At 45.8% G+C, this 27,359-nt stretch overlaps 1 protein-coding gene across 3 annotated transcripts in view; it reads right to left on the bottom strand.

The window, feature by feature from the left end:
* The window catches only part of LOC144175025 (uncharacterized), a 103,097-nt gene that overhangs the window by 14,521 nt on the left and 61,217 nt on the right, over positions 1 to 27,359 (bottom strand). The window contains exons 20-23 of one of the 3 annotated variants that reach the window (XM_077704042.1): positions 25,998 to 26,126; positions 16,572 to 16,705; positions 14,471 to 14,610; positions 6,614 to 10,442 (exon numbers count right to left, since the gene is read on the bottom strand). In XM_077704042.1, coding sequence (XP_077560168.1) covers positions 10,414 to 10,442; positions 14,471 to 14,610; positions 16,572 to 16,705; positions 25,998 to 26,126 — 432 coding nt within the window. In that variant the 3' untranslated portion in view covers positions 6,614 to 10,413. Of the gene's footprint in view, positions 1 to 6,613; positions 10,443 to 14,470; positions 14,611 to 16,571; positions 16,706 to 18,813; positions 19,188 to 25,997; positions 26,127 to 27,359 lie in introns of those variants that run through there. The other 2 variants (XM_077704040.1, XM_077704043.1) reach the window with 2 other exon arrangements.

Consider the following 27,359-nt stretch of genomic DNA (forward strand, 5'->3'; position numbering starts at 1 on the left):
CACGTGAGCGTGCGCCTCGTAAGGAGCGCTCGGCGTCGTCCAGGCTTGCGCCACGTGAGGCGCTCCAGCCTTCGTTGTCATCGTGTAGCGACCGGCGCGCCGCGGGTCCACCGCGCCGAACAAGGCGATAACGAATCTGTCAAGCCATCTCTTCACAATCCGCGGAAACAGTCACCGGACCAGCTCACAAAGAAGTGGTGGTCTGCCGAGGCGAGGACGCAATGCAAGCATATGTGGCCTACGTGGCTGTGACATCAGACGACGACTAAAGGGATGACAACTGCTACTGAATAAAATACTGTACGTACTATATTCGTCTTTGCTTTATAGTGTCGTCCAAAACGGCTTTACACTGCTGGAGTCTGGTTGCTCCTTCTCTATGTATGTTTGTGATTTATTGGCGCAAGGATTTCTAAGACCAAAGAGCGCCAAAACTATGTTACGTGGTATTTCAATAGTCATGTTTGTGCTTAAAATATGTATGAAATGAGTATGATATATTCTAAAATACTGTATATATGGGTGTAGATGGCCCGTCCGCTAAAACATGAAGATGTTCATAATGGTAGCTGAAAGTGACTATGGGTGGGACGTGATGCACCTCGAGCCAAAGAGCATGCGACGAGAGTGGGCCTCCCGTGCGAACAAAGGAAGCATCAGGGCCTCACTCACTGCCCATAGGCTCTGAGGTCACGCACTGTACGAGATGAGTTTTAAAAACTTGATGTCTGCAAGATAACTTAAAAGACTTTTGTTTGTGAACATAGGTTCATCTCCTAAAAACAGTGAAGGATGTAGTGGAATGTTGTAGGCATATATTTTATGGAAATGCCGTTTTCTGGCTTCATTACAGAATGTGCACTCAATTAACACATGGAGGACGGTGAGGCGTTCCCCACACTTGTTACAAACAGGTGGGAGTGTGCCATTCAAAAGATATGCGTGTGTAGCGTAAGTGTGGCCAATTCGCAGTCTGCAAATGGATACTTCAATGAATATGTTTTGTTTTTCTGTTGTGTGTCTTCCTAGGTTTGGTTTTACTGAATGGAGCTTGTTGTCTGTGTATGTGTCCCACATGTGCTGCCAGCATTTACGGATTCCCCTCCGGATTACTGGTTTCAGATCGAGGGGAGGGACCTGCGCCACGTCAACACGTCTTAATGTTTTCGCAAAGGTTGACGTCAAATATGTCAACCTTTGCGAAAACATTAAGTGTTTCTTGATAGGTGATGTTCTGGGTGACCTTCATGTTTATGATTTCTTTCTCGTCTTTGAATTTAGCACATGGCCGGGAGTATATGCAGCATGGGGTTGTTCACAGTTGGCACATTTCAATACGTTAGAAGCACAGTTCTCTGAAGGGTCATGATGTCCCGTGCACTTGGCGCATGTCAGTTTTCCACGGCAGGTGGTAGTACTGTGCCCATACCGCTGGCACTTGAAGCAGTGCGGCGTGAGTTTGGTATGTAAGGTCGGACGTTGCAATGAAGGAAGCCTGCAGTGACAGACTCCGGTAGGACACTTCAGTCAAAAGTTAGGATCACATGTTTCGTTTTTACTTCTTTGCCATCGCGTCTGATCATTATTCTTCTTACTGCAGTAACGCCCTGGTCACACATGCCCTTGAGGAGGTCAGACTCACTTTTATTGAGCAGGTCCATCTCGGAAATTACGCCCTGCAAGCTGTTAAGGCTCCAATGTGGCGTTACAGCTATTTCAAGGCCAAGCAAGTCGGTCTGGTTCAAGAGACTATCAGATTGTTTTTTAGTAGATAGTTCTACAAGCACGTCCCCCGATGTCAGCTTCTTTGCCTTGTAGTTTGCGCCAACTACACTCTCAATGAACTTGGCAATTAATTAAGAAGACTGACTTGCAGGTAACTGGGGATTCCTTGTTCTTGGATTGTATCACTAAGAAGTGAGGAAAGTTGTCCGGGGTGTTAAATTTCATGTTGGGCAGAGGTTTGAATATTACATCGGTGCGGGCCCTTTTTGGGGTCCGATCATTTGGAAGAGAGGGTTTCGAAAATGCCATGCGACATAGTATAAGGCAGAGAACTGGGGTACTTCCTTCTTTGACGTTACCCTGATGGTCAAAGAGAGCTCCCAGCCTGATAGACAGACAGGGAGCCCATCGGCCGGAGCTTGACCAGGGCTCCGACGGCCACCGTTCATGGCTTCTAACCCTTCACCTTCCAACTTCTCGCCACGGTAGGTAACAGCTTAAGTATGGGTGGCTCATGGTACGTGGTGTCGCCACTCACCGTCACCAAGATTACTCAAGGTGCCCCGTGCGGGGTGCTCCTCTCCGGGGATCCGCTGTCAGTGTGGTACGCTATATGTCGACTCCCTGGTCTGCTGTTTTTCTAACCTTGCACCATCTTTCTTTTTTTCCACTTCACCCTTGATCATCATCATCGTCAGAGAAAGTTGGCCTTTCTGACGCGACATGTGCCATCAGTGAGAGAGAGCTTCACTTTAACAAGAGTCCCATTCATTTTCTGAGCGACGAATCAATCGAAGGCAAGGCACATTAACACATTGTGAATGCCTTCGTTGCCAGCCTGCAAGCTGGTGACAACAGTGGCAAGGAACTATATCGAACACCCGTTTCAAATACCAATATGAGCTGCAAAAATTAGTTCCAAGCGGTGCATCAAAAAACGGATTCCCTTATTACATTCACCACGGTTGATAGTAGTGAAAAATATAGAAATTGCAGCTTTATGACTAACCCAGCTTTAACTGTTGTTCCTCCAAAAATGACTAATTATATGTAATTATATGAGAAGCTAATTGACTGGCTCAAAAAATAATGACATATTTGATATCAGCGGGAATAAAGCAAGACTTACAAGTTTCGCAGAGTTTACTTCAAAATTAAAAGAAATTGTTTTAAGAGCCACGTCCCCCATTAAAGGGGCCATGCCGACAAAACACGTTTGGTTCAATCGAAACGTTGCCTCGTTAGAATCATACTGATGCCACTTTTAATGCACACTTTGCTCAAATAAGCTATATTGAGGAAAAAAGGGAATGGCCATTCGACCCACTAGCTCATTTTCTCAACAGAACCTATGACGTCACATGTGCCCAGCTGTGCAATTGGCTGAGGCCGGAAAAAGTAAACGCAAGTTAGGCAGGGCTTATAAGCTTGCCGAACGAGCTTCTTGTGCCTAAAGGTAACGCATATTCATTCTATAGCAGTAAGAATGGTGCGGTAAACAATGAAAGTTACGAAAATACACGTAAACATAGAAGTGCCCATGTGCACTGCTGTTGGTACTGGGTGCGCTATGCTTGTTTTAGGTGCACAGCAGGCCATCGCTTTGGAGTTGTCTTACACGGCACTGGCCGATTGGTGCAAGTGACGTCTTATGTGACCCTGTTTGTTGAGCATACCCATTGTTTCACAAAACGATTACTTTCTACCAGAACAAAAACCAGCCAGGTGTAAATATGGTCAAAAACAAAGCAACAACGGTTCGTGGCTGAGTATCGTAGCGCCATCTGGGAGGACTGATAGCAAGCAAAGCTGCGAAGCCGAATGACGCAGTGGAACTTCAATGCCCAGCGGTACCAGGATTCAAACCCGGTACCTCCCACATACGAAGTCAGTGCTGTACTTCTGAGCCATTGCTGTAGTTAAAAGTTACGACCCCTTCCACCGGGGCATTTCCCGACAAAGTCGGGTAACTTCCCAAGCACGAGATCCCCTGTGCAGGGGGTGCTTGTACCAATTTTGCTTCAGGTTGGTGTTCAGCGGTACCGAAATACCTACTACTTTCTTGTAACCAATTATATGGTTTGACATGGTATTAGTTTCCAGGATCCCACGCATGGTAGGTGCCTATACCCATTTTTATTCTGGTAGGTGACCAGCGGCTGAAGTCGGGGACCAGCAGCCTCCCACATATGCTGCAGTGGTACACCGTGTCCAAGCCCTTTATCCCCTGCCGAGACAGTACAGGGGGTGCTTGTACCCTTTTGACTGGTGGGTGGCCAGCTGTCCCTGACCCCGCTCGAAGGGGTTCGAGAGACCTCCCCGTGGCCTCCCGTGGCTGTAGTGGACAAGCTCCAAGCGTTTATTCCCATGTCCTAGGCGTCCAGAGGCTCCGGGGACGCTTGTACCCTTTAAAGAACCAGTGGGCATCCGGCGGCCCAGGAATCGAACCTGGTACCTCCCGCTTACGATACGAGGGTTTTACCATTCGACCATCGCTGTCAGTCAAAAGTTCCTGCGTATTTGCAGCCGCCCCTTTCCATAAGGGCGATTTCCCGTGCAAGTGCAGTGAATTTCCCAAGCGTTGTAGTCCCACACAAGGGCCGAGTGCTAGGCCGGGGAGTCGCTTGTACCTACTTTACCGGTAGGTGTCCGGGGCCACCAAGGCACATGAATGCACATGGTGCGTTCCACAGCTACGGTGGACGCTCAACTCACCACCGCCTGTGGCAGGACCTGCCGCCAGACTCTTTCACCCCTGGCAATGCGACACGGCCGGGGGCCCCGCCAGATGGACAAAGGTCAGGGGCCCCTCGCAAGGGTAAAGGCAACTTTCCAGGCGTGAATTACCCTTTCAAGGGTCCGAACTCGAGCAGGGATGCCTGTGACCATTAAAGAAACCGGTGGGTGCTTGGCGGTACCAGGATTCGAACCCGGTACGTAACGCATACGAGGCGAGTGCTGTACCTCTGAGCCATCGCTGCGGTTCATTACTTTACATTAGTACATTGCAACGATCATGTAAGTCAATGTCGCCTATGCCAGTTGGCCAGTCTCGTGCGAGACAACCCCAAAGCACCAGACTGATGGGCAGCTATAACAAGCATAGTGCGCGCAGTACGCACTGGTGCTACATTTACGTGTGTGTTAGTAACTTCATTGTTTACCCAACCATTCTTACTGCTATAAGAAGAATATGCATTAAATTTAAGCGCAAATAGCTTGTTCTGCAAGCTTATAAGCACTGCCTAACTTGCGTTGGCTTTTGCCAGCCTCAGCCAATCGTACAGTGCCCATAGTCATAGGTTCTAGTGCGGGAAACGAGCTAGTGGGTTGCATGGCCATTCTCTTTTTAGGGGCGAAGCACCTTAGGGGCTTGGGCTGTTGGTGTCTCGTGTGATCACGGTACTAAAACACCGGGACACTCATTTTCCAACGCCTTGCACTCTCCATGGACGAAAACGCGTACTAAAAGAACACCCCAGGACACTCGTTTTCCAATGCCTCATGTTACAATGCTTCGTGCTTCAAAGATACGAGACTGCTACAGCAAAGCTATACCCCCCAACGGTTTCATATCCGTGGGCAAAAACGCCAAGACCTAAGATGCCGAGCACTCAGCATCTAAACCGCATTATATACAGTTCCTCATAACTTTGAAACTGTATAATACACTTATACACTGAATGCTTCCCCCCCCCCCCCCCTGTGGTTTCACATTGGTGAAAATGGGCCGGTTTTCTTTGCCTAATTATATAACTAATTTGAGTGAAGTTTTCGTTAAAAGTGGCATCAGTGTTATTCTAACAAGGCAAAGATTTGAACGAACCAAACTTCCATTTTGCTTTCAAGGTTCCTTTATTAAAGGAACACCGACACGAGTTGTACACATCGTCTAATTACCTCACCAGATAAAATCTAGAACACATAGGCCATATTCAGTGTTTTTCCACCCAACTAAAGAAGCATTTTTCAGAAAAAAAAAAGCATTCAAAAGTGGCGCTTTCCCTCGCAACTTCATCACCCTGGTGTTGGATATGGCGGCACAGTGGTAGAGACATGGGGATAAATTTAGCAAATTGCTAGCACTTATAACCTGTACACCCTGCATGTGTGCGCACAAAAAGTCAAAAATATTACCCATGAAAAACGGGTAAAAGGAAAATTTTGAAGGCCGAGACTGCACGAATTGTTCGTGCCACACCTGCAGCTCTATATCCCACTTTCATCTCTGCCACCGATTAGGAATGAACTAAGCCACTGGATTTTTATTTCACAGCATGTAAAGCACACCGGCTTAGACGCGGGACAATGAAAAAACGACACAGACACACGCTTGACTATGCCATTTTTTCGCCAACGCTTAATTAAACAACTTTACATGCGACATGATTACCAACTCGCCTAAAAGTTCACCTTAATCTTGATTTTCGCTCATCAAATAATGTATTACATAACCTAAGATTCCCGGTTGTGTAAGGTTTTGACTAAATAACTTTAGTTTCCCTTTAACAAGCCACCCTCGAATCAGGAACTTTGTAAAATCAAGTGCATTGGACAGTCCCAGGACTTCATTCTGGCAAAGAAGGCACAACATACAGGCCACCACATGGCAACAGTTGTCCTTTGAGAGTTTAAGGAACTGCCAGAGAACGGCGCCAAGCACCTTCTTTCACAAGAAATTTAAGAACCTCCCCGATGGTTAACCAAGGCAGGTTCCATAGAACAAAAAAGACGCGAACACCACAGAAGAATGCGGACGGGACAGTGTCTGTGCCGTCCGCATTCCCCTCCGGTGTTTGCATCTTTTTTGTGCAACGAAACATGCCCCAGTTATCCCAGTAGTAACTTGGCCAACTTTCTGCCCAATGGTAAACACACGCAACAGAGGTGCAAAAATGGATGGACTTTTATTCATCACATTAGTCTTTCACACATTTGTTTCTACAAAAACAGCGCCGTTCATATATATAAAACAGCAACCACTTAGTGCCTGTAAAATTTGCCCTGGGAAAGAGCGTGGTACTTTGTTTTTGAGTAGTCTCACCTGTGTAACACGAAGACAGCTGTGCCTTCAGCAGATTGAGTAGCTGCGCTTGAGACTTTTTTCACAACTAAGCGGTGTAAAATGTCTTATACGCTAAAAGAGCAGCTTTAATAGAAATGGTATCCACTTTTTGGTCCCAGACAGATGAAAACAGATATAGTAGATCACACACTGATTTGTGGATGGTGCAGTGGAATGCACGGTTTCAGTGACCCTGCACACGATGTAGGGTCTCAAGGTTTTTGTTTTGTAGATGAAGCACGGTAAGAATACCACAAAGTTTGCTACAAAGTACTTCACTATTGCTCTCATACTCTGCCTCACCAATTCACAGCTATGCTACCAAAGCTACAGCTGTCAGAAAAACAATGAGAGCGGCAAACATGCTCCCCATGACCAGTAAGTAATAGCGATTATACTACTAATTAATATTGTAAAGGCTTTAGCATAACAGCAATTATACTAATAATAAAGATGCAGCCAGAAAGAATGCACGATCAGTGAGAGGCATCAGTAATGTCAACAGCGATTATAGATGCCACTGCTTGCACACGTGGTGAATATGGAGTGACAAAACACGTGGACAAATTGCACCTTATTTGTAACACAAACACTGATCATAAAAATTTTCCTCCATGCCTACATTCGCTGAAGGCACATTGGCTTTCCTGCATAGCTTTCGAGCACTGCTGGCCTGGCAGTATCACGCGAATCGGTGAGACAAGAGTCGCGCAGCCACGCTGTTACCCGAATAAAGTAAAACACAGTATAAGGCGAGTTACGTGAGCTAAGAGTTAGTATTTGTACATGCACGCAATTGTGACCGGGTGGTTGGCTGATGGGGCTTTGGGCCACAAAAAGCACTGTGCTAATTTGGAAGCCCGGGCCAGAGGTGATTGAGAGGTTGTGAATTCATTCAAAGCCATTCTGAAGTTCCGTGGTGCGAAACCTATGCGCACACGGACGTTCTTCACAACACTGGAAGTCGGAGAATTTTACAGTGACCAGTACAAGTCATCCCCTCTTACACTCTGCACCAGCAGCATAATACCTTCAACCTGCAAAGCTGGTGATGTCAGTGGATCAAGCAGGCTGCTCCTATCTGGCCCCCATGATGGACACACGTTTGATGATTGCACGAAATTTTCTTTTCCCCTGGTAGGATAACCATGCAGGAGCAAAAAAGAGCTTGTACAAATTATGGGGCTGGCTCACACTGTTCAAACAGTGTCTTTTTCTTGTACATGCCTTCTCCGGTACTGAATTTTCAAGTTTTCCCTAAGGGCACCGTTTTCCGGTACGTAGAAAGGAGGAAATCCAGTTATCGTAAATAGCTCCAGGACTATCAATGAAAAGGGGGAATTTTGCCGACAGTATACCCGTTACTATGCACAACTCCGCACATAATGGTACTGTTCCTTCTTTGTATTTTGCGCTGAATATTATTGTCCGAAATTAAATTATCTGACAACAATAGAGAGAACTATATCCTTCAGTCACCTCTGCCCAGTCTTCCCAAAGTTATATTATAACATCAGTCGAAATGCAACCAAGCCTGAGCAAAAAACAGCAGCTTACACACAAACAAATAAAAGTAGAAATGCAGAACAAAGCAGAATGCCAACAATAAAACTGACGGGCACAGAGTACAGACTTGTAGAGAGGCCACACGGTGACGCAGATTAAAGTGCAACACACTCTGCAGTGCAAGAACCTAACTAAGGTCCAGGAATTTGTTCAAACCAACCCAGATGAGAACCTTAGCACAGCTTTTTTAGTAAAGATTATGTAATACGACTTTGTAAGAGTGTTGTTATACGGGAATCTGGAGGGTGTACACAACAATCCAGACACTTATCGGGAATTTCGTGTGGTCAAATTTGCAATTGGCTTGTGTTGCTGTCTGCAAGGCAACAACATATCCAATCATACACGACTATTTTCAATGATGCCCAATTCCCGAGAAGCTCTCAAGTAGCTGTAGTGCTGAACATAGTCAGATCGCACAGAACCAAACAAACACAGAACGAAAGATGGCAGAAAGCTAGCTGCTAAAACCTACAAAAAAAAAAAAAAAAAAAAACAAGCACTGACAATAAAACAAGAAAATTGTAAATGTGTGATAACGTGTAGCTAAGGGAATACCAAGTAGCACGCTTCTTTTAAATTTGCACCCGTTCTTGTGAATAAAACTCGCGTGGAATAAAAGGATACGTAAATCTATATAAGCCACGCAAAAATGTATGAGCAGTTTGGTATAGCGATGTTGCACAGGCCCTACACAAAAGGTAGCAACAGAAAAAAAAAAAACGATAAGAAAAATCGATCAACAGGTGAACAACCCCCTTTCCCACTATGCTATTGCACGACAGCGAACGCCATTTCGAATACCGGTTGAATACAATGGCATACAGCCTCTTCTGTGCAAAGCACCATGGTTTACAATGCCACAACGCATTCGAGTGGGGGCCTCAGTTGGCACAAAGATGGGAGCCTAGGTCGGCACATGGGCAGCAAAAGCTGTTGAAATGTGATAGAAATGCATGCAGGCGACCGTAGGAAGCAGTGTCACGCGACAGTCACACCACAAGTACATCGAAACCGGTCTGCTGCATTTTGGCGTCTCGTAAAGGGGAGCCGCAACAGAAAAAATGAGAAAATGTAGATCGCGATATTGTGTAAATCACAACACCGTTTACGCTTAAGTACATCGAAGGCAGTGCACAATTAGCGGGTTGTCCTTCCTGTTTTTCGTTGATATATTTGAGCGGGTGAAAAAGGAAAGAGGTTCGAATCCCGTCGAAACTCCTCAAGCTACACTCTAAAGAGAGCCACCAGCACATAGGTAGATGGATACTTTCACGTGAACAGGTAGATTAGGGGCAAAAATGTGAATAACACAATAAAAATACGAGTGAGGGAGCCCGACGTGGCTGGTGGATACAAAGCTCGGTGGTTTTGGAAGCGAGCTTTCGAACATTTTCGTTGGCGACGAAAGGCCCGCTACTACAATTCACTTTTCACATGGGTCTCACATTACTCACTCCACAAAAACCAATCATACTGAAAGAAAATACAGTGGCTTGCCAGGCTCTCTTCAAAACGGCTTTCACCCATTCAACAAAGAGCAACCACAATGAAGGTAAATGTTTCAATATGGTTGACCTTTTGTCTAAAAAAAAAGAAAAATAGTAAAACAATACCACGGTACTAACATTGCTGATAAATAACCGCTGCAAGAACCAATGATGCAAATGTCCCGGAAAAAAAAAAAAAAGAAGACACAAAGAACAAATAAATGCAGGGTATGCCGAGGTCTTTAAAAAGCGACACTATTTGTGCAGGCATGACAAAAGGGCATAGTTATATGAACAAAATGAAAAAATAAAAAACCGGGAACATAATAAAACAGCATGAAAATGAGACAACCAAATACTGAAGACTGTGCCCCTGTTTCTCCGCATTCGTAGGATGCACGCACAAAATGGACGGGGATCAGGAATGGCAGGCTGCTTGCAGGTAGATGGAGGAGGAGGGGTGCAAGCTGGGAAGCGGATTCCCCAATTTGTGTAGTGCCTGCTGTGCTTGTGAGAAAGAGGGAAGAGGGTGAAGTGGGAAGGGGGCGGGGGCGGAGTAGTTTCCTGCTACGAGTTCTCCTGGAAGGTCACGTGCGCTGAAATGTGAAACAAAAGGAGAGGAAAAAAAAAAAAAAAGCGGGGCACATGCAGGGCTTTCAAAACACATGCCAAAACAAAAACAAGAACAATTTTAATCGACCACATTTAGGACATACACCTAACTAAATGCAGCTGTACGGCTACAAAGGAAATCCTGGGCCGGGAAGAAGAAATTGTAGCCGTACGATGCCATTTAGGTGGACGTCAAACTTTCCATCGAAAAAACAATTTTAATCGGCAACTTGTTTTTCGATACTGTGTTTTTATCTTTCTCTCTGTCGTTCTGTTCCCAATGGTCCACCACAATTAAAAGGGACCCTGCAACACATTTTTCTACTTTGGTTTTTAAAACCCGAATTGCTTTCAGAATGCAGTCAACAAGCGCATTCAGTGATATAGAATAGGCGGTCAGTCACAAAGAACCTCAGATAAAATTGACTGCTCTGTGGCCATCAGATAATGTATAAATTTGCCCAAAGGATTTGTCTCTCTCGGTCTGAGCACTGTTTGCCCACTTGAGTGATGCCATTTAGGCTATATCACGACTATTGGCTGACTTCCTTTCCTCTGCAGTAAGGAACAAATTTGATAGACACCTTAAAAAAAACCGCAACAAAAGCGAATCAGAAATTGGAAGGCACATCTGCTCGACAACCAACTCACATAGTGCCGCTCGTGCTAGTGATAACTACAGCTTCTGCAGTGTTGCAGGGCCCCATTAAAGAAATGCTATATTGTAGAAGACTTCACTAAATGCTTTGCTCACCAGAATGCTTCAAAACCAAAACAACAGGCATGCAGTCATGCAGCTTTTTCCTTCGGTGCTCAGGCACTGTACTGCCGTAAGCAACATGACAGAGAACATGTGCGGCACCCGGGATAGAAAAGCAGTCTCCTGCTCTATCGTTGTCCTACCTTAGTTGGCCGCCCAATTGGCCAAGAAAACTTGGCCACTGCTCGGCACTGCAGTGGACAAAGCCATCTCGACTACTTTGTCATAAGTGCCTGTGTTCCCTGTCATATTGATCATGGCGGTACATTGGGACACACGGGACAAAAAACGTGCCTGTTGAGCGAGACAACCTAATGAAGGTCCACTAAGAAGGTTTCCTCTGACCAATCGCAGCATTACAGGTTGTTGGCCCTAATTGACAGAGTGTAGGGGAAACAAAGCAGTGCTTGTTCCCTTCAGCCAATTACGAGAAGCAAGAAATTAGTTATTACTTGTTCTTGAAACAAATGCTTCATGACATGCCGCATCTTTCCAGTCGGTTAAAGCCATGGCATATTATATCAAACATAATGTAGTGAGAAAAGGATTGCCCTGACACATCACAAAAGGGTATTTGTTTAGGCAGGAGGGGTGACTTGAGCAAAGGCAGGTGAAGGTTTAGGTGGCTGCTGCTTCACGATTCCCACGGTCACTTGAGTTCGATTTCACCCAGTGAGCATTGTTGTGGCAAGCTCTTCCAGCCACCAGTAAACAAAACTACCCAGTGGAAGCATTTTGATTTGCAGTAATAACCTTTACATTTCAGGCACCATTAATTGATTCAGTTCGCTCAACCAGTGAACACAGCAAATGACTCTGACAATTCGGCTTTGCCACCGGAAGTCCAACGAGGTTTTGACGTACGTTTGGGTGTGAGGCATTGTATACAGTCAAACCTCGACGTAACGAACTTCAATGTAACGAAACCCCTGATGTAACGAACCACGGAATTTTTTTTAACTTCAAGTGCATGCACATCATGTATTTTCACCCTCTGTGTAACGGAGTGCCGTTTGCCAAAATTTCAGCGTAACAAAGTTTCATGGACAACTAGGCATGAAATTTTGGTTGTAGAAGTAGATTGTGGGAGACGCAAGCGCCGAAACGAGGTCTCTCAAGCCACCCAATGCAATGGATGCAATGGGCCGCAGAGTCTGTGAGCGAGCTCCTTGCCTACAAGCTCTTTGCCTACAAACTGTGTATGGCACCGCCGCTTCATGCCACCGCATTGTTCTCTGTTCCAGAGCTTTGTTCGAGTTCACTCACGCTCGTTGGGTTCTACCGTTTCTGCAAGTGCGCAGCAAACCATTTGTGGGTCTTGATGAGCCTTGCGTGTATGTTTTTATCACGCCCGCGTCTGCGACTGCACACCGCCGACAGCTTCTGCCTCGGTCAGAAAGTGTCTCGCGTCGCGCATGGCAGTGGGAGGAGCTTGACGACTTTCCCCAATGGGGAGGCGCACACCCTATAGTGGTTGCTTCGAAGCACTCGGGGATGCTGGCTGGCCTTGCCAGAGATGATTAGGCTTAGCACTGTGATGGATATTTGATGGGAGCTTTCCTAAGCGGCGCGTATGACGTTTTACAGTGCAGTTTTCGCCCAAATTATCAGCTCTTTTCCCGCACGAACAACTTCGTTGGCCCTTCGTGTTGCGTTTCAGCGAGCGGTTAGAAACGGTCACTGGAGCTACCCGCACCGCATGGACAGTCTCCGCGGCTGTGTCAGCGTGCCTGTGGCATGCGAGGTGCACTTTTGCGTGTAGAAAATGCTCTATGCGGTTCACACTGATTCCTGTGTAGACGATTGAACTCCAACAGAAACAGAAACAGTGCGCCAGCTGTATATGCGCGCAATGTTTTTGTTCGCAGGAACCACTTCACGCAGTTAACACTTCATTTTAACCACAAATTTCAATGTAGCGAAATTTCAATGCAACGAAGTAAGTTACCAATTTTACTGACTTTGTTACATCGAGGTTTGACGTTGGCTAATTTGATCGTCTGCTTCCTCCTATGAAGATTTAGTAGTTTCGCCACGGTTGAATTTATGAGAGTCAACTACCCTAAACTCCTTCCACTCCCCCAGCAGAGGAGTGTTTTGAGTCTGTATTTCTTCCATACTGTCGCACACATCTCAACCACCAGTGAGCAAGGCTAGGGTGACTAAGATTGTGCTCAAGAAGCACAAATGAACCACATAAAAAAAATGCTGTGTAGTTACAAGCAGTGGAGTCACAACAGCCAATTTATATTAGGCAAAAAAAAAAAAAAACGAACAGAAAGAACAGGTTTTTCTTTAGGTAAGGCAAGACTAAGTATTACTCTCATAGGTGTGCTACTTTATGCACCTGACCCCACCAGACTAAATTAGTTTCCTTTGCATACTGAGATGCTTGGCTTGCACCATCTCTTGCACTATGTCTTGTAAAGCGGGTGGTTCAGCTTATCAATCCCCCCCATCATTTTGACAACAACCACTGTAATGATACTGAACAGTCTTAAATTTCATGCGCTGTTTTCTTTTCTTTGCACTGCATTGTCTCTCACGATTACAAAAAACAAAAAACCAGAAACAAAGACAGCCTCGCAACAGGCTTTTGCCAAGGAGCTAGCAAACATTTTCAAACGAAAGTGGCCTGTGGACACAAGCAAGACAAAAGATCACGACAACAGCGGAGAAAAAACGCTGTCGTGGCAATCAAATTGAACCAACTAGCCTGAACCATTCAGTACACACCAGTTGCAAAACTCCGCTTCAGAATTCGGGTGGCATGAGCACCTCCGCTCCGTTGAAGCTGTGGGGCAAAGTGTATTGACGCGGCAGTTGGGGGACAAAAACTGAACTTTGCTGTACATTTACTTACAATTAACCTTCACTTCGTAAAGCAGCTTCATGAAATAAAGCCTGTTTTTCAAATTAGGAAGCATTACATTAGGCAATGCGTACTTGTGTTTCCACGGTTTTTCTTCACTGACTTATGGCAGCAGCTGCGAGCACTTGACTACTGCTTCAACTTTCTGCCGACAGACGGCAGGCCGGTCAACTCTCCTCATGCTGGCGCCCCTGTTTTTTCCCAGTGCGGGGGGTCAACTGCAGACCGTTTTTTCATACATCGGGCCTACGAGGAGTTTTCACAACTGGTGTATAATGAGTAACTCTGGCCTGAACTTCACCCTCACTAAGAAGGAAGGGCCAGTGGCAGCCACTGACGACAAGCAGCAGCCACTGAGCAGTGGTATAAGGAACACGCACCTGCGACCATCTTGCTCCTCTCCATGACCTCCTTGGCGATGGTGTGGCTGAGCGCCAGCAGGTGTGCCCGGCGCCGCTTCTCCTCGCCCACCTTGGAGCGCAGGGCCTCGGCCGAGCTGCGGCCGCCCAAGTCCTCGTACCTGCCCGGCCAGCGGCGACGACGACCCGGCACAAAGAAAGCGACCATGCACTCGGGCCGCCCACACGCACACTACGGTCCCCATGGCAACCAAGACAGCCCAACCAACTGCCCTCTCTCTCTGTGACCATGCACCCACCCCTGGTGTTCAGACGTTACACCTTTTGGGAAGTCTGTGAGAACACGAGGACGGTGTTTAAGAAGGCACAAGAGAGGCACGGACAAAGGTTGAGGTGTACACACACAGAACACCACTCACATAAATTTATTTTCGTAGGAAGAAACCCACTTACAGATTCGACGCATGTCACAAACTGATACCTGATACCGGATATCAGTCTGTCACAAAGGTCGAGTGTGTATGCGGTCTATTCCCACCACACTGAAATTGACTCGACGTGCAAAAAATTTCGTTGAAGTGGAAAATTTGTTGTTAATGTGCCCATTTACACCACAGAAGAACAACAAAAATAGCCCCATATATTATCTGCACCACTGAGTGCACAATGCAATGTTCAGAAAAAGGAGTGATGCGCAATTACGTCGTCTTTATTCAGATAGCAAGATCCAATTTCGCCCGCCATATGTTTCGGGTAAGTGCTGTGCACAATATTTGCAGTACAGTCTAATCCCGCTACAACGAAGTCTGCTTCAACGAAATTTCCACTTCAACGAAATATTTCCAATTCCCCGTCAGCTAGCCATAGAAGTCAATGCAACAAAGTCCTCGCCACAACGAACCATTTGTCTGGCTTGCTTTCGCTTCAACGAAATTTTCGATGAATTGGGCTGGGTTTGAACAATTATTTTACAATAAAATAAGCATAGCACCAGCTATCTGTAACTTTTTAAACATTCAGGACGCTTAGTTTCACCGAAAACATGCGCGGTGCGCCACACCGCCACCCAAAACAAAACAACAACAACAAAAAACTCATAGGTGGACGCCATTGTTTGATGGTGATAACGATGTGGCTGGCCATCTTTACATGAGGCACAGGCCCGGTTCGCCAAGCCGGAGCTACAGCCAATCTGTATCCAATTGAAATCGCATGAATGTGCTCCGCTGCTGGCGCGGCACCGTCATGTATGCATTGTGACTCATGAGCAGCTGTCCTTGTCGTTTTCCTTCTACCATTCTTCATAGCCAAGAGCAAAAATCATGTTTGCGTGTTTGGTCTTGAAGCCAAGTCATCCTATCTTAGTCGCGAGCGCGCGGTCATGTTTAATGCAACCGCGCGCGTCTTGCCTGCCAAGGTCAGTAGCTGCCGTGCCCTGTCAGAGGATAAGATAACGGCACTGCTCCTGCCACAAGCCAGAGGGGGCCTGACAGCCTAGCAGCTATCTGCAAGTAATCAGCTCGGTGGGCATGCCCTGTTGAGCAGCAATACGTTTTGCGCCTGCATTTCTTCACCCCCTCCTTCTTCTTTGCGTGCAGTGAACACAGACACCCATTGGTATGTTTGTTATCCGAATAAACATGACGTTATTGTGCGTCACTCCTTTTTCGAAACATTATTTTTTTCCTGCCAATGATGCGGAAACATACGGGGCTATTTTTCGGGCCTTTCCGTGGTGTGTTGGGGCAGATTTCGCCTCAACGAATTTTCGCTTCAACGAAATATTTCGCGCGTCCCGTCAATTTCGTTGTAGCGGGATTCGACTGTAAATCCCAGCTATGGCTAACTATTGGTTATAATGAGCAAATCGCGGCACCCTTGAAACTTTGTTATATTGATGTACTTTAGATCACTTTTGCACTGAAATAAAAACATTTACAAAAAATTCATTTTAGTTTAGCTAATTTTCACTAGATAGCGCTCGCTGTCTAGCAAGCAGGAGCCTAAAATAAGCAAGCTAGGCCATTACAAACACTTTCAGCCTTCTGTAAAACCTTCTGTGTTAATGTATGGTGATTGCTAAGCCCAGGGGTAGTGAATTAGCATGAATTAGCAAGCATACCCGACAGTTTCCGTGAGCATCTTGCGGATGTTGGCGGCTTTGAGGCTCCTTCTCAGCTGCTCGACAGCAGACACGTTCTCAGACTCCACCTCAATGTAGCGCTCGGGAATGAGGATCTTCTGAGGCAGGCCAATCTGGAAGGAGGGGGACAGAGAGCACACGTCAGGCCTGGCAACACATTGGGAACTTGTGTTTAGACAACTGGTTAACTGTGACAGCTAACCAGGTGTGTTTCAGCAATATTGTGAATGCACAGAAGGGGTGTATAAAAAAAAGCAGACATTAGCAGTAAGTGGAATCTCAGTGATCATGGTTGATTCAAATTCGAAAAATTGTCCTGGTGAAGGGCGCCGCTTCTAATGAGCTAAATTTCAGTCGCTACGAATGCGCTCTGAAGCACAGAATGGAAACTATGAATGGGAAAGTGCTTTTGCAGCTATAATAGGGTATCAGGAAAGGGTTCTGACACACAGCCTAATCAACTTGTTTCAAAACAAGTCATATCCCATTTCACAACTATGACAGCTGTATGGTCACGCCAAGTTTCATTTCATTCATTTTCATAGATAATTAGCAATCGTATTTTTGAACAGCTGTAAAACAAATTGTAACGCCAATTTATTAAAACACATCACAGTACATATGTCCATGATAAAATGATAGCCTTAGCAAGTTTTATAGGGCTAACAAAAAGTTTGCTAAACTGAGATTTGAGAATAGTCGTACCTTATTATCGCACCCATTTGGTCCCAACTAAACAGCGTCCCAGTAGTTTCAACCACTTTTTGTGGGAATGGCGTTACCTCTTGCTGCCGCTTTTCCACACATAGAAAGCGCGTGTGCACGTGTTCTAAGACTCTTGGCGATCTCAAGGCAAAGATAACGACACAGAACGTCTAACAGTTTCAGCACAGGCAAACAGAGGAAACAAAGATGCATTTGATTTGCATTTTGGTTGTTTAGTTTCTTTTTGACGATTCGAATACTGAACAATGTGAACATTTTTTTCCTACCCCGAGAGGTTTGCATCGCAGAGATTCTACTGCAATTGCGTGTGTCTCTGTCTGCTGTGCTGCGTGCTACACCACAGCAAATTTGAATGTTTGTCATGTCCTCCAATCGCCCAACGCACACCATCACTTGCCAGTAGGGATGCGCAGATATTAGAGTTGAATAAAGACTGTGCGAATACTTATATTCGTAGTTCAAATTGGAGAATAATTTGAGACTTCAAACACTAGAACTCGTTTCAATCCTTTTTATGGCGATGCGGGCTTAACCTATTAGATCGAAGTGAAACTGACTTAACAAACTGCCTCTGTAAAAAACCACCAAGATGTCTCCATTTTTTTTAAACCTCGGCGGTGCGCAAAATACTTTACCAACTTCTTTCTGACTAAGACCTACGTGAATCTCCAGCTTGCGAATTTCAAAGCAAGCAAAGGCGAACCTTTGTTTATCACCGCCCCACAAAGAAAGTAAACAGCTTTCTCCACGGCCATGAGTGATTCCTGAGAAGATGCAGCAAATGCAACCAGAGACTTAAGATTAATAAATATGCACGTACTATCGACACTTGTACAAATGCAATCAGCAGAGAGCACGGCTTACCCTGTACACACCAGTGCTGTTTGGGGCTCGTGTGCATATAGCTACAGGGTGCAAGGATGCGGATTGATTGGTTTATTGATTGATTGATTGATTACAGGGTTTAATGCACCAAAGCTGCACATGGACTATGAGGCGCGCCGTAGTGGAGGGCTCCACATTGCTTTCGACCACCTGGGAGTCTTTAATGTGAACCGAAATCTCGAGACATGGGCGTCTTCACTTGTCGCCTCCATCTGAAGAGCAGCCATTGTGGCCACGATCGAACTTGCGTCAATGCCCTGACCACTGCGCCACCACGGTGGGAGGGAGCAGGGATGCGGTACACAGCACTGTCTTGTTCACATCTATTACACCTCTTGTGTTTCACCTTTTTGCTGGTTGGAAAACCAGATGCCTGCTGTTCCCATGTGCTTTGCTAGTGCTGACATTTGAATGGCTGTCGACAGCACACTGCCTCTTTCACTCTGGCAGGTACTAATGGTGCCAGGGCCATATACAGCCGTAACATAATGAGCTTTCTTCAGGAACTGATTACACAGTGCCGCCTATAACCCACACCCTGTGCATGAACGTCCTAATTTTTTTTAACCCGTCCAAATTAGACGAGGGGGGGGAGGGGGGAGTCAAAGAATAAATGTAAGAATTTTCTCGTATAAAACAAATCAAAATGTGGCATCATTGTAAATATTGGTACTGAAGGTCCAAATATGAAGGCACATTTTAAAAGTTTTTATTTATTTACTTCTCAGGAAGCCCATTTTAATTTGACGTCAAAATTCAATTTTCACGACCTGGGCTTAAATTCCACCCTTTTGCACTGCTCCAGAAGTTCCTTTGCAGCGCGACGTTGCCACATCCGTCCCAACTCGGCTCTCTCCTTCGTCAGCTTCACAGCACTCCCATCTCCTCCTCTAGACACACCAAGAAACCCTGCTCCGTTTTAACGCACTGCCAGTGCACCCGCTGACCGTGCGTGTGAAAAGGTTCCGCTGCTTCCAGGCGATTCTAGAACCAGCAAGACAGGCCAAACTGTCACCACAGGCCTCCTACTAGTGAGGCTACACTAAAACCTCCCTACAAGAGACACTCAGGGAACCCGGAAGATGCCCTAGTGACCATGGTTTCTTTTAACCAAAAAGGAAATGCGGTTCGGTCGGCACCAGAATCCCGGGACGCTCGCCGCCGAGTCTGTACACAAAGCAGACGCGTCGGCGGATTGCCTCGAAAGCGCATCATCCCTATTTCATATTCGCCGCGCTTTCGAGGCGCTTTTTCAAAGAAAGTGCTATGAGTTGTGCCGCGCCTCCGCCAGATGGCGCCACGGGTCACGCGACCGAGACAAGACGCAGTGAAACATCCCCCTCACGAGGGGCACGATCAAATGCAGAGCACTTCCGGGGGCGCACGACGTTAAGTAGTTTGCGTTACGTTAATGTTGTTGCACTTGTGGCAACTGCTGACAAGAGAGCGCTCGTCAGCAGTAATTTGAATGAGTCAACGATATAAGGCGCGTTCATAGCGTCCCATTCTGTGTCGGCTTTGTGGCGCAGTGGGTAGAGCACCATGTACATTGTGTTCCGCCTGCAGGGTCAAGGGATCGAAACCGGGCGCCGGATAGTATTTTTTTTTTATATAGTAGGGAGGGGTGCGGTGCGGACTACGGACATCAACGCGGGTGACATCGTGAGTTACTGAAATGCTCTGCATTTAAAATTCTAAAAAGACTGAGGAGCCAAAGTGGACAACAAGCAGAATATTGAAAATTACCAGCAATCTCTTTAACCTGCGTCTGCTGCAAACTCCTCTAACATATAATATCCAGAGCAATATATCAGTATCTAGAAAATACAAAAATACTAAATTCCAATCAACATGACTTCCAGCAAAAACCATCAACTATCAACTGTAACGCAGATTCTTCAGACCAATGACAACAAAAAACAGGTTGATGCAATATGCCTTGGTTGATTGATTGATTGATTGTAGGGTTTAACGCGCCGACGCAACGCAGGCGATGAGGCGCGCCGTAGTGGAGGGCTCCGGATTAATTTTGACCACCTGGGGATCTTTAACGTGCGCCGAAATCTCGTACACACGGGCGTTTTTGCTTTTCGCCTCCATCAGAAAAGCGGCCGCCGCAGCCGGGAATCGAACCCGCGACCTCGTGTTCAGCAGCGAATATGCCTTGGTTTCTCAAAAGCTTTTGATAGGGCTCCTCATAACGAATTAATTATAAAATTGAAGCAGCTTGGCATAAATAATAACATAGTGGAATGGATCAGGTCATATTTAACATGTAGGACACAGTACGTGGACATAAATGGCTACCAGTACGATCGTTTACTTGTAACTTCAGGAGTGCCTCCAGGATCCGTCCTTGGACCGGTGTTATTTCTCGTTCGCATTAACGATATTTGTTCTTATATTAATGAAAACGTTAGTGTTCGACTGTTTGCCGACGATTGTTTAATTTATCGAGAAGTATGAAATAATAATGATCAAAAAATAATCAGCAAAGCATTGGCGTCTACTGAGAAATAGTGTGACACTTGGAAAATTCAAAAGAAAAACCAGTTGTTTTACATGTTACAAAGTAAAGCATGTCCAACATTTCGATTATCAAATAAGTTTCACTGTGCTAGTACCGTTAACAAATGTAAATGCTTAGGAGTAACAATATCTGGAGGCCTCAACTGAACCCACCATATCACTAATATTTTCTCTACCGCTGAATAGAAGTTATGGTTCTCACATCGCAGATTGACACTCGCTCCAGCCCCCGTAAAAATAACAGCGTACTTAAGAGCAGTAAGGCCTACACTGGAATACGCAAGCATCATATGGAACCCTTATCAAAAGGGACTAATTCATAAAATCGAGAGGGTGCAAAGAAAGGCGGCTAGATTTATCCTTTCAAAATAGGTATTCCCGTATTGATTCTGTAACAAAGATGCAGCAAGAATTAAATTTACGCCCCCACCTGAAACCCCATCGCATAGCCAGACTAAAATTCTCGTTTTTGCTCTTTCAAAATACATTTAATTTTTTTGCAAAGCAGTACCTAATTTCACGACACGTTTACAGCTTACGAAGTGACCACCGCAGAGACTTCCTCGTCCCTCAATCTCGTGTCAACACACATGCATACCCTTTTTTCCCTAGAACCATAAAAGGCTGGAATGATTTACCAGATGGTATACTTGATTCTAAAAACTGCAAAAAAATGCTACAAAATATTTTCTAAGTGAATCCTCGTGAACGCTTGCTTGTTTTTTTTTTCCTATAGTAATGTTGTGTGTATCTGCTCTAACTTGTCTGATTTATGTTGTAGGATGTAGTATTGTGATGTATGTGATGTATCGTGTAAGTTGTACAACGTACCGCATTTACTCGCGTAAAGAACCAACTTTTTTTCTAGAAAATTCGGCATGGATTCGGGGGGAAGGTTCATTATGCGGGAAAAATTGCATGAGATTTTTGAAAGGTGAAATTTCATACAATTAAGTTGCTAAGAGAAGTGCTGTTAGAGGCTTGCCATTTTTCGTAAAAACACGTAGGTAATTATGTAATCAAATTTCTTTTTTATTCCCAACATGCTGGTCATATGCAGCTGTCCTCCTCACTGAAGTCGCTTGTGGCTTCCCATTTGTTGTTGGCCCACAGCACACCGTCTTCTGTGCCATCAAGGTACTCCAAAATGTCTTTTCTGACACTGGGAAACTTCCCCTCTTTGAGCCCATGAAACACACGGTGATCCTTGTTCACCACCCAAAAACCTCTCACTTTCACCCGTACCGTACACGCACTGGGTCAACTCTGAAGTGCTGCCCAGCTGCAAGGTTTCCATGTGCGTCAACCCATGCTCCACCACCTTCAGTTTAAAACTGGCTGTGTAGCTCATGTACTGTCCCATCGTACGGAGCACACCAGGAGTGCAAAAAAAGGTGGGAACACAGGTGAACAACAAAACCACGGAGCGTAATGGCGATGTCGCAGAACAGCAAGAGCAGAGGAGTGCGGAGTACGTTTAGTGCTTTGTTTGCACGCCGCCAAAACCAGCCGAACATTCGCAAGGAGCAGAAAAAGAGTGCGGAGTATGTTTTGTGCTTTATTCGCATGCCGCAACATTTCTATGGTGCAAGAAGGTTTGTTTTGCGTTCAGCAGGTGGCGCTCTGCAAGCACGCAATTTTTAAATTTTGAGGCACGGCATTCGCACTCACGTCTTCGGCTACTGTTGAGATTTCTTTTTATTGGATTGCGTTTTTAGCATTTGTGCGTGTACTGTGGCGTGATATCAAGTTACTGCGATCGTGTACGGCATCAGCAACCACGCTGAAATAAAAACATATCCCCGCTACATTTTTTATTCAATGTGACAAAAAAGTAAATTCTCAAGAAGAAAAGTGAAGAGAGGGTTCATTACGCAAGTAAATACGGTGGTATCGTGATGTATTATTTTTTGTATCGACTGTACATTACTTGTTTATGTTTGACATGATGGCTGTTACCGTATTTGCACGAATATAACGCGAGTTTTTTTTCGAAATTACGTGCTCCAAAACGCACCTCGCGTTATATTTGGAATCGAGTTCAGCCATGAGGCGCGCGAGTCTGGAGGAAGTGGAGAAAGCCATCCCAGTTGAAGGAAACGAGAAGCGGGAACATCTCGCTAAGTGAAAAGAGGAAAACCGAATCTGGAAAGAACATGTTGCCCTTGTGACGCACATGCAAAAACACGGCGCGAGAGGAGCGCGAGGGCGAGGCGCGAGTGCGATGAGGGAGAGGGCGAGAGCGAAGGTCACCCGGTTGCCCCTCGCCGCTGCCGCCGAGGTGAGGTGGTGTATCGTGTTCTGCCCATCATCAGCGTCGCGCCAAACGGAACTCGAATTTATTTGTTCCGTGTCTGTTGAAGTGCCTTTTTTCCCCGTCTTCTCGTCTCGAGAGTCGTTCGTGTTTCATGTGTTACGCGCACCCACGGACCTCACATGGAGAAGAGGACTCAGTATGACGCATCCTTTAAGAAGAAGGCAATCCTCCTGTCCGAAGACGTCGGCAACTCGTGTGCGGCGCGACGCCTCGGAGTGAACGAATCGACGATCCGGGGATGGAGGAAAAACCGCGATCGGATCTTCCGTGCCGCGCCTACTCGGAAGGCCTTCCATGGACTGAAGAGCGGTCATTACCCTGATCTAAAAAAGGGACTCGCAGAGTTCGTACGGGAATGCCGCGGCCAATTCTTGCCCGTGAATGCGGAAACGATTCAGTTGAAAGCGAGGGAGCTTGCGCGAGAGGCTGGTCTCTCTCGTGACACCTTCAAGGCTAGTCGCTCTTGGGTGCAGAAGTTCATGCATTGCACTGGTTGTTCACTTCGTCGGAGAACGTCAATATGCCAAAAGCTCCCAGCCGACTACGAACAAAAGCTGATAGCATTCTAACGTCATGTGATCCGCTTACGCACAGTCTGCAAGTACCTGATCGGTCAGATCGGCAATGCGGACGAAACGCCGATCTTCTTGGATATGCCGTCCAACTACGCCGTGGACGTTTGTGGCACGAAGGAGGTGCACCTCCGTACAACGGGGAACGAGAAGACTCGAGTGACGGCGATGCTGGCGTGCACGGCTGACGGACACAAGCTGCCGCCCTTCCTCATCTTCAAAAGGAAGACAATTCCGAAGAATGAGATTTTCCCTCCCCGCATGCACATCAGGTGCAACGAGAAGGGCTGGATGCACAGTGCGATGATGCGCGAGTGGCTTCGCGTCGTGTGGGACAACCGCCCGGGTGCGGCGTTGGCAAAGACGTCCATTGCTCGTGCTGGACGCCTTCAGGGGACACTTGACTGACGAAGTCAAGAACGTCATCAGGGAGGCCAAGAGCGACCTCGTGGTGATTCCCGGGGGCATGACTTCACAACTGCAGCCTCTCGATGTTTGCATCAACAAACCCTTCAAGGATCGCGTGTGAAGAGAGTACGAGGAGTGGCTGGCCGAGAATATCAAGGCGCTCACACCAACGGGACGCGTCAAGCGGGCGTCGATCTCACAAGTCGCCCAGTGGATCGCGAACCCATGGGAGGCTATGCCGCGCTCAATTGTGTCGCGCGCCTTCCTTAAGTGTTGCATCTCCAACAACATTGATGGCACAAACGACGACGCAATCTTCACGGACAGTGACAAGGAGCTCAGCAGCGACGACGAGTAGAATAAAAACGAAAAACGTACGTCGACTTTCGGACTCTTTTCACTTTTTTGTGCTCTCAAGAGTTCGCGTTATAATAGTAATAATATTTTTTTTTCTTTTTTATGCCATCAAAATCTACCCTTGCGTTATATTCGTGGTCGCGTTATATTTGTGCAAATACGGTATGTCATATTTCTACCCCACCCCTGTAACGGCCAAATCGGCCAAAAGTACTTGAAAATAAATACCTAAAAAAATAAAAATATACATAGGCATCAAGGTGTGTATAAACATGGCTACAGGAAATTGCTCAGGGTTGCATAAAGAAGCCGTTCATAGAAGTACTAATGACAGCAAATTGTATTAGTTTCTTTCCCAACATCTGGAAGTAAAACACTGCAGTCTGAAAGCCTTCCCGTTGTCATAATACCAATAAAGGACTACTCTAAGATGTTCATCTGCTTCAACTACCGGCACTTTTTGCCCTGCAGTAGCGTCATTGTCCTCCTCCTCTGGTTCATCCTCTGGGCACCATTAACTTGTGTGAGGATCCCATTATCTGTACACTCTTAAGGGGGCAGTTGGGTCTTTGGGGCCGAAAAACGGTCAAAAAAAGTGTTTTCTCAAAAATGTCATTTTTGGCCTCCACGGCCATTTTTCTATCAGTCTGTAAATTTCCTCATCAAAAGGCACCATATTTTGTTGTTATTATATTATAATAGCATTTTAAAGTGCACTCTACAGCTCAGTAAGCGCAGAATTCGATGGTGAAACGGCACTTTTCTTGCAATGCAAAGCTAGCATTTCATCCTCAGATATCTTGGCACCCAGAGCAGGTACAACTTTAATTCCTTTTGCTTCTGATACCGAAATGTGTGGATAATACAATGTTGGAAACAAATTTTTCAAATGGAGGCTTTGGAAAATTATTATTGTGTTCAATTGGCACCACCTGCGAGCGATCTCTGGCAGAGCACGGAAGAAGTGAAGTTCCCTGTGTTGTAAAACGACCAAAAATAGCTGAATCAAAAAAGTTCTTCCTATGTTGTATTCTTTAGTCATTTGTCTGCCTAGCCACGCGGTAATTGCCATTCTGTATGGAGTAGTTATTTTGTAACTGTGACCCAAAATAATGGCAATTAATTATGAATTAACTCAATATATAATCAACTTACAAAAGATTTAATGGCAGATTTGAAATCAGCACAAAAAACTATAACGCAGTGCAGTTTCATTAAAATTGGTTGGTAAATAAAAAAAATAGCTCTAAGACCAGTCTGCCCCCTTAAGAGCACACAGGGTCCATATCTGCAGACACAAACTTCTCGAAAGATTCCGGAACCTCTGCGGCCCAAGCTTCATCTTCACAGCAGTTTTGAACAGGATCTTTCATATAGGGCTCCTCTTCTATCAAATCTCTCTTAAGTTCATTCTAACTAGTGAATAAACTTTGAACGGAGCTAAAAAAGTTGCGCTTGGTAACGAGTGTCTCTTGTAGCGACGTCTCTTGTACACGATGTTGCAAACGTGGCAAACAGAGGAGAGCCAACCAAACCATTTTCAAATGTCTTTTGTAGCTGAGTGTCTCTTGCAATGAGGTTTTACTGCACAGCACTCGAAGGCCTGCTCACCTGCATGTCAATAGTCTGCTCATCGTACACGTCGGACTTCTTGATCGTGGAGCGCACGATGTCGGGCGTGTTGACCGTCCTCAGGCAACGCTCCATGTCCATGTCATCACGCGAACGCAGGCAGGCAGGCTGCACCAGAGGGAAGGAGAGGGGAAAACAAGGGACAAGGAAAAGGCAGTGTTGACAAAAACCCCACCGCAAGATGACAGCTGAATAAAATTTCAGTTGTAGTGTTCCCCACTACTGAAACAAAAGTACAGTCAAATCCTGCTACAACGAAATTGACAGGACGCACGAAAAATTTCGTTGAAGCGGAAATTTGTTGAGACGAAATCTGCCACAACATACCACGGAAGGGCAAGAAAAATAGCCCCGTAATTATCCGCATCATTGATCACATAATGCAATGTTTAGAAAAAGGGTTGACGCATAGTTATGTTCTGTTTGTTTGGATAACGAACATACTAGTGGTTATGTTTTTTACCAGCACGTAAAGAGCGCCTTACCGAGCTGATATCTACCGAGCTGATTACTTGCAGATAGCTGTTAGGCTGTCGGTAGCCCCACTCTCGCTCGAGGCAGGAGTCACATCCGTTATCTTATCCTCTGACTGGGCACTGTGGCATCTGACCTTGGCCAGCAAGCTGCGAGCACTTAAATTTATCGTGAGTGTTCACTTACGATTAAGATAGGATCACGCGGGTTGAAGACTAAACACGCAAACATGATTTTTGCTCTTGACTATGAAGGATGGTAGAATGGAAACGGCAAAGACAGCTGCTCAAAACGGGGTTATACAGGAGGCTATGGCACGGCGCATTCATGCGATTTCAACTGGATGCGGATTGACTGTAGCTCTGGCTTGGCGAACCAGGCCCGCGCCTCGTGTAAAGGTGGCCAGCCACATTGCCATCACCAGCAAGCAGTAAGGCCCATCTATGCGTTTGTTTTTGTTTATTGGTGGCGGTGTTGGCACACTGCACTTGTTATCGGTAAAACTAAGCGCCCTGAAAGTTTAAAAAGCTACAGATGGCTGGCGTTATGCTTACTTCATTGTGAAATAAATGTTCAAACTCAGTTTCACAGAAGCGAAGTGAAGTGAAAACAAGCAAGACGAATGGTTCGTTGTGGTGAGGACTTTGTTGCATTGACTTCTATGGCAACCTGAAGGGGCTGAAAAATATTTCATTGAAGCGGAAATTTCTTTAAAGCAGAGTTCATTGTAGTAGGGTTCGACTGTAGCAGCGTTACGTATCAAGTTCGCCTAAAAGTTCATTACAGGCCATAAGTTATAGGCTGCACCTAGGAACAAGCAAATCTTCATATTTTCATTCGAAATATTTAATCTAGTAATCATCCTTC

Source organism: Haemaphysalis longicornis, unplaced genomic scaffold (assembly GCF_048455015.1).
Source record: "Haemaphysalis longicornis isolate Haplotype H1 unplaced genomic scaffold, Haemaphysalis longicornis Haplotype H1 scaffold_3, whole genome shotgun sequence".
NCBI lineage: Eukaryota > Metazoa > Arthropoda > Arachnida > Ixodida > Ixodidae > Haemaphysalis > Haemaphysalis longicornis.